Source organism: Crocodylus porosus, unplaced genomic scaffold, assembly GCF_001723895.1.
Source record: "Crocodylus porosus isolate Cpor-Errol unplaced genomic scaffold, CroPor_comp1, whole genome shotgun sequence".
Classification (NCBI taxonomy): domain Eukaryota; kingdom Metazoa; phylum Chordata; order Crocodylia; family Crocodylidae; genus Crocodylus; species Crocodylus porosus.
Genome location: NW_017728907.1, coordinates 33627751 through 33636045, shown reverse-complemented (window position 1 = coordinate 33636045; position 8295 = coordinate 33627751). Strand labels below are relative to the sequence as shown.

The following is an 8295-nucleotide window of genomic DNA, read 5'->3' as shown; positions in this document are numbered from 1 at the left end:
AAAAAAATCTCAACCTCAGATCTGCTGCTGGTTGAGGGCTGTCTCACTGGTGAGGTTTAGCATGCGGCCCATGGGCTCCTGCCCAGCCACCTTTTCCCACTGCTTCTGCTGTGGCTTTGGCTGGGGTCTCTGTGTTTCCGCCTCCCTCCTGTTTCTACTTTCTTACACCATTCCTGGAAGTGGGATGGAGTGGTGGGAGTGGCTCTAGGGTGCTTGTGCTGTGTATGTGGCAAGGAAAGGAGCCAGGCTGCCTGTGTGGTGTGCCTGATGGAGGTGGGGAGCCAGGCTGCCCATGTATTGGGAGGAGGGACTGGGTTGGGGCGTATCACAATGAACAGCCTGTGTGGTTCCCGTGTCTGTGGCATGCTTGGTGTGCAGCCCTTGGCAGCCCAGAAGCTGGACAGCTCTGGACTAGTTATTTGAACTGTACCATTTTGAATAAACTGAGATACAGAAAATATCTCTTTTGCAGTTGTAGAGAGAACAACTGCTGTAAAAATTTGGTTTAACTCTTAAGAAACTGATTCCAGGCAGTTGGCCTCTACTAGCTGTGGTTCTTGGCTGTCTTTTGGTAGCATAAATAGTCATTTCAGATTTTAAATTTTAAATAATTAAAACTAAACATTTCTAAATAATTTTAAAGCATTTTGCACATCCCCAAACATTCTAGCAAATGCTAGAAGAATGGTTGAAAAGAAGTCGTTCTTGTAATTAGTTTTTGTTGAATTTTTTATGCTGTTTGTCAGATATTGATTTGTCATGATTAAACGATTCTGCTTTCTGACTTGCTGTTTGCAGTTTTGATACACTCTGTAAAGTGGATTTTCCCTTTTAGTTGAATTGTCCTGTTTCATTTGGGATACTGAAAGTATTAATAGCCTTTAGGGGAGAAGATTGGTGTTTGACTTAGCTTTTTTTTGAGTTTTTAGTACAACTTTGACACAGCTTGATTTAATTATTCATGTTAATTCTAACATAACTGACTTGCTGTGAGCTGAAACTTTTTGATCTTTCAAGAAATTGCATTATTCCATTTTATTCTTTGTTCTGTGGTGGTAACCTAGTAGCAGTCACCCACATAGATTCATTTCTAAAGAAAACTTCTGTGTAGATATAGAAGAGGTTGGTTTTTACCTATGTTAATCTCAGATCCTGTATTTCAGTTTTGAAGGTTCCTTTTTGTGGAGAGTTGATCCTACTTTGACTTCCCACTCTCTTTCATTCTTTTTGTCCTAGGCATACAATGTAATCATCACCTCTTGTGAAACTGAAATATGTATTAACAGTTGGTTAATCTTATTTTTGTTTGTGTTTTATGAAATGCAGGAAATGTCTCTTGCACTTGCAGAGGGAACAACTGCTGTCAAAATTTGGTTTAACTCATAAGAAACTGATTCCAGGCACTTAGCCAGTGGCCTCTACCAGCTGTGGTGCTTGGCTGTCTTGTGGATAGCATAAATAGTCATAATTTGCTCTGTTTCAGTTCTGCTCTAGTTTCTTCTCCATGCTCTTTAAATTTTAATTTCCTGTCTGCATTTTAAGATTTAAAAATGAGAAATTCGGGCCTTGTACCTTTTTGCTGCATTATTGGTGGTGATGGTAGCAGTGGTGTTCTAGCACTCCAGAAAGCCCCTGCTTATAGGCAAGAACTATATTATGTGTTATACTACTTAACACAAAATACTTTTTCACAAAAGAGTATAACGGGGCTGAAAGGCTTACTTTCCCCAAGTTGTTTTTGTGTGTATATTATACCTTCATGTTGTTTCTAACTGGAAGATGCCATAGGTATATTCTCCATGGACTAATGTGTAGAAATACCCAAGCTATATCAGAAGAACTTCAGTTGGGTACTATAAGTTGTATAGCTTGATTAGCACAGGTGGACTGATGCACTAACACAGCTATGCTGCTTCTCATACCCAGGTTGGCTTATACCAGTGGTTTTCAATATTGTTAGATTCAAGGCATCCTCCATAATTTTGGCAGGGAGATCCTAAATTGGATCTTATATGTTTATCTTCTCAAACCTTGTCTATTCCCTCCCATTTTCTATGGTACCTTTTAGAGGATCTCTTGGTACCCTGGTTGAGAATCACTGGCTTGTACAGATCTCATGCCAGTTCTCTCTGTATGCTACTGCATTATTCTTTGCAGACCTACCATAAACTGGGTAGAAAACTATAGATTTAGTGACAAGAATTATGAATGAAAAGGAGGAAATGAAAAGAGAAATAAGGTAATTACTTGCGGCTTTGGGTCTTTTGTTTTTATCTAAAAGTTACAGACAAATCCTTGCAAAACAAGCATTCCTAAAACCAGTTACTTAAAACTGAAGATGGCCAAACCTGACATTCTTGTTTATTTTTAAGACTGTTTAGTTGTTTGCTAGCCAATTGCCCATCAAGAGTGACTGGGGGTGGGGGGAGGGAAGCAGATGGGGTTGGAGCCCCATGCTACTCCCCCCATCTGGGCTGGTTCCCCTTCCCTCCTGCTGCTTGGAGTCCAGGAGGAGTGGGCCTGTGCCTGATGCAGGGAAGGACTGGGCTGCCTAGGGGGAGGGGGAGGTGTAGGGAGAGTGTAGGCCTGGGCCGACCTGGTGGCGGCAGGGGGATGGGAGGAGCGGGCTTGCAGTCAATATGGAGAGGAGTGGGCCTGGGCCCAGCAGGGGGAGGAGGAGGCTTGTTTGCTTGTTCCTCCCCTCCTCCTCCACAGATGCTGTGATGGGCTGGGCCAGGCCAACTGTCCGTCCATTCCCCATCCCCCCACTGTGGTGGGCTGGTTTTTCCCCCAGCTTGGGCTCGCTTTCCCACACCCTGTCTCGGGCCTGGGTCCAGTCCTCCCCTGGCCCCAGCATCAGCATCACTGCCAACGCCACGGTGTGCCTGCTCTCTCCCCTACCCCCCATCGAGCCCACTCAGGGACAGGAAGAGTGGGCTTGGGGCCAATATGGGGGAAGGGGGTGGGGGAAGAGTGGGTCTGAGGTGGGGGAGGAGGCCTGCTCCTTCCCTCTCCTAGCCGCTGCTGCAGCTGCGTTGAGTCAGGCCCGCAGTTTTCCCACCCACCCTGCAATTGCAGGCCAGCCTTTTCCCCGCTTGGGCCTGTTCCTCTGCCCACCCCTGCATTACTGAAGGGGGCGGGGGGGGGCAAGGCTAGCCCTGCTGGCCTTGCCCCCGCTTCCATCTGCTCTGTTGCTGCTCCGTCCCTTGTTTCCCCACCATCATGGTAGTGGGCTGCATTTCTTCATGTTCTGATTGGCTGTTTGTCAGCCAATGAGAGCACATATAAAGTGTTACAGCCAGACATAGGCTTTTATAATATTAGAATTGAAAGGCTGGGGTGAGCTTTGCATTCCAAGTAAGCAAAAAGAACACAAGTACAACTTTAAAAATCTTTTCCAACCTTCTGAAGACTTTAAAGTGTTTTTAATTCTTTGAGTTTAGCGTGACTGCTGTATCTTTTATCAGGTTAGGAAAAAATCTTAATGTTTGGCAGCCTGTAGCCACCAAAACACCTGTTCTCATGAGTGGAATATAAATAGTGTCTCCTGGACCAGCTGCTGTCCTGTTTTAAATTGTAGATATCTACATTATCCAGCCTTACATGAAAAATGAAACTTGTTTCTCATGACTTCTTTCACAAATGACACTGAATGACAGTTGTATCCCATAGTGCTTCTTGGGGACAACATAACCAACCACATTTATTTTCCCTTGTGTGCAGTTTGTGGCTCAACTTTTTGAGCCAAGAAAAGAAATTTTAGTAAAGAGGTGCTGCATGCCCAGAACACCATTCTTCTGCTTTTCAGTATACATGGAAACTGAGATGCAAGGAAAGGTGGTGGTTTTTTTTTTTTTAATTTATTTTTATTTTTTTATTTTATTATAGTGAAGCTAGATATATGCTGGTTATTCATAGCATCCTGGGGTGAAGGGTAGCGAGAATTTGCTTAAAGATGGATCAGATCATCAGTTTATCACACAAGAAGACACTGTATGTGGGATTTGGGGTTTTCTCTTTGCTTTATGACCCAAGTTGTAATTCTTTAGGATTCCCAAAATATCAGAGTGGTCATTTCATATATAGACCTAGATTGTCTATTGATGATCTACCTCTTATATTTGCTTTTCTAGCTTCATGTTCAACCAGACTTTGTTTATCTCTTTTTAAATAATGGATTCCCTCAGATGTGGATTTTTTTTTTGCTTTTGTTTTTGTGTATGGAGGGGAGGGGAGAACTTCCTTGGCAAAGAATACAAGCAGATCTGAAGTTTAAGAAACCAGGCAGGTTGGTATCACGACTTGGACACCTGGAGCTAAGCAGGGTAAGGGTTTAGTCTTAGATGCTCTTAATGTAGACAAACTTACCACTAACTTGTCACAACTTGATTTTCTTTCTCTTGGCTTCTTGTTTTAGAGACTCTACAGGGGTGGGTAATTCATTGGTCCACAAGCGGTCTCCTTTACGCCGAAACCAAAAGACCCCAACATCCTTGACCAAGCTGTCCATACATGATGGACAGAAAGCCAAAAAGCCCGTGTGTAAATTTGAAGAAGGTCAGGATGTCCTAGCTAGATGGTCAGATGGCTTGTTTTATCTTGGAACCATCAAAAAGGTAATTAATTTTAATAAGCTTATAGTATGTCTTGTTGAGGTTGTAAGACGGTGGTTCCCAAACCGTGGGTCACAACCCCAAGTGGGATCACAACATCAGCATACGGGGTCATGGTACAGTGCTGTTCTGCACCAGGTCTTGCCCACTGGGCTGCATTGACCCCAGGGGAGTGGCAGCAGGGGAGACTCAAGCCCACAGTGGGCAGCCCGCATCTCTCCTCCCCCCACCCCTTGGTCTGCCCACGGGGGACGGGGCAGGAGGATGCTCCAGCCTCAAAAGCTGCTGATCCTGAGGGCAGTAGCCAAGGCTTAGGTGCTGCTGGGGTTGGAGGGCAGTGGGCTGTGGGGCATTTGGGAGAGTGGGAAGCTGTGAATTTGGAGTGAGGGGCACTAGGAGGGCCAGGAGGCTGGGTCAGGAGTGAGAGGCACCTGGGTAGGGTTGGGGACTGTGACTTGGGAGTGAGCAGCCATGCTGAGGAGGATATAAAGTCATGCTGAAAAAAGGTTGTGGAAGCACTGCTGTAAGACGCACATAAATTGCTTAAACTTGACCACAGTATATTAAGTGTATATTTAGTTAAATATACCTGACTTTTGTTTTTCTTTTACTGCTCATTGTCTCCACTGTCTATTTTTATTTTACTTTTCAGATAAACAAACTGAAACAGAGCTGCTTCATTATATTTGAAGACAGTTCCAAATCCTGGGTTCTGTGGAAGGACATACAAACAGGCAAGGACTTCAGTAAAACTACCATTGTTCAGCCTTTTATTTAATGCATTTTAAAGGCTAAAATGGGTTGTCAGCTGATTTATTTTTTTTTTTTTCTTTTGAAATGACCTAAAAGTTCACTCAGAGAGCAGCTGTATAGTTTATCATGAACCTGTACCAGTAAACCAGACTTATTAAACTCCTGTTCCCAGAAACAATCTGAGCAGGGTGTGGGGCCATAAATTGGCATGTGCGGGGGCCCTATCCCCGGATGCCAACCCCTGCCCCTTGCCATGGGCTTCCTCGCAAGCGGCCGGGTGTGAAGCTAGCAGTAGTGCAGACCCACCGCACTCCCCGGCTCTGTGGGACCCTTCCCCCTCCCCCCTCGGCCCTGCCTGTTCCTGCAAATTTGAAACAGGACCCCATAATAACTTATGAGCAGTAGCCACCAATCATTGACACTGAGGGGTGTGGGTGTTTGACGCTTATCACAGAGTAAATTATTATGCAGTAAAGTGAAGAGGATGCCTGATATACAGCTTTAGACCAGCGTAAGTCATTCCACTCCCAGATAAAGCTGCCTCTCAAAGTGAGGGGTAAATGTACACTGCTTTAAGTTGTAGTGGCTTATTGACTTGTATCCATTTCCCTAGCAGATTTTATCTCTGTGCCAATCCTTGCCATCCAGGTAGGCAGTTGCCTGCGATAGGTGCTGTTACAGCTAGCTGGAAAGAGTTGTTTGTGTCTGGCATAACTTACCATGGCAGCTAGGAGCAGGCAGTTTGTGTAAGTTTATTTGGGGCTTGGCCGATCACAAAGATGACAGAACTTTTGCCCCAAAATCCCCACTTGGTAATGAAGACTGGAGTGCTGATTATTTTATATACCTGTGATGTGATGAGCCATTTAGTGAGTAGACAGTTGCATTTCACAATTGTTTTAATCTTCGGTGTTCCTTAAGGAATAGACTGAGTTGGAGTCCTCTGATGTTGAAGTAGTGCAGGCCTGGCTGGGTGATCCTTACGAGTTCTACATCAAAAAAGAGGGGACACAGTTTTCTCTAACCATTAGCAAATCTGGTCAGCTTTCATCTTTTACTTGAGTTGCTAATACTTTAGGCTGAATGCTTTCTCTAATACTCTCTCAAATAAATGCATTTCTTCCATCTAGTTTCTAAGACGGTTTTAGAAAGTCACTTGTAGCTTTGGTTCTGCACAGTCTTTGTGCCTTATCTTCTTGCAATTCATGTATAGCAAAGCGGTAAATATGTTATATTCACCTGAATCCAAGATGACCTTCAAAATTTTAAGACAACCCTTCAGTAATTTGATTCTATGCATAAATTCATAGATTGTATGGGGCTAGAAGGGACTTTGCAGATCATTGGGTCCAGCCCCCCAGCTCTAGGCAGGAAGACATCTGGTGTTTGGTGACCCCAGCAAGGTGACTGTCTAGTCTGCTCTTGAAAACCTCCAGGGTAGGTGATTTGCACCACCTCTGGAGGGAGTTTATTCCACGGTCTGGACACCCTGACTGTGAAGGAGTTTTTCCTGGTATTAAGCCTGAAGCGGCCTTCCAGGAGTTTGTATTCGTTGGTCCTGGTCTTCCCCAGGGGTGCCCTAGTGAACAATTGTTTGCCAAGCTTGTGATGCACTCCTCTGATATAGCGGTAAGCTGCTATCAGGTCTCTTCTCAACCTTCTTTTCTTTAGGCTAAAGAGGCCCAGGTCCCTCAGCCTTTCCTCATATGACTTGCCTTGCAAGTCCCTGATTGTACGGGTGGCTCTTTTCTGGACCCTCTCAAGTTTTTCCACGTCCTTATTGAAGCGTGGCGCCCAGAACTTGATGCAGTACTCCAACTGCAGTCTCACCAGTGCTGAGTACAGCGGGAGTATCACTTTCTTAGTTTTATACAAGATGCATCTGTTGATACATGCCAGCATGTTGTTTGCCCTGCTGACCACCACCTTGCACTGATGGCTCGTATTCATACGATGGTCAGTCATTACCCCCATGTCCCTCTAGGCCATGGTGCAAGTCAAGCTGTCGCCACCGAGCCTGTATGTATGTTGAGGGTTGTTTGCCCCCAGATGGAAGTGTTAAACTTCATCTGGTTCTGGTCTACCCAACTCTTGAGCCTGTCCAGGTCTGCCTGTATCTGCAGTCTATCTTCTGACATGACCACACTACCCCATAACTTGGTGTCATCCTTATACTTGGCTAGTGAGCTTTTAATTCCCCCGTCCAAATCATTGATAAAGATGTTGAAAAGCACTGGCCCAAGCACGGACCCCTGAGGGAAACCACTGGGTACTTCACACCAGGATGACACAGATTTTTTTTCATGAGAACTCTCTGGGTCCTACCCTGTACGCAGTTTCCCACCCACTGAACCGGCAAGCAGCTGATCCCACAGTCTTCCAGCTTTCCCACAAGAATATCATAGGATACTAGATCAAAAGCCTTTTGGAAGTCTAGGTATATAATGTCTACCATGTCCAGGTAGCAAGAGACCTGGTCATAGAAGGAGATGAATTGGTAAGACCAGACCTATCTGTGACATGCTGGCTGTCATTTGGAATCTTACCTCCTGCGAGTGTATTGCACATAGATTCTTTAAGTTTTTCCAGGATTTTCCCTAGCATGGGGGTTAGGTTGATTGGCCTATAGTTGCTCAGGTCTTCCCCTTCTTGAAGATGAGCACAATGTTGGCCCTCTTCCAATCCCCATGGATTTCCCCTGTGTACCATGAATTCTGAAAGAGTTTTGCCAGGGCTTCCACGATGACCTCAGCCAGCTCCATCAGCACTCTTATAGTTTCATAGTAGCTAGAGTCGGAAGGGACCTAGGAAGATCATCTAGTCCGACCCCCTCCCTCGGCAGGAAAGAGCACCGGGGTCAGATGACCCTGGCAAGGTGCTCATCTAACTTCCTTTTAAAAATCCCTAGGCTAGGAGCCTGCACCACTTC

General features: G+C 45.1%; 1 protein-coding gene across 1 annotated transcript in view; it reads left to right on the top strand.

The window, feature by feature from the left end:
- The window catches only part of MTF2 (metal response element binding transcription factor 2), a 37287-nt gene that overhangs the window by 16019 nt on the left and 12973 nt on the right, over positions 1 to 8295 (top strand). Inside the window, exons 2-3 of the mRNA XM_019530600.1 lie at positions 4418 to 4616; positions 5266 to 5378. Coding sequence (XP_019386145.1) covers positions 4418 to 4616; positions 5266 to 5378 — 312 coding nt within the window. The remainder of the gene's footprint in view (positions 1 to 4417; positions 4617 to 5265; positions 5379 to 8295) is intronic.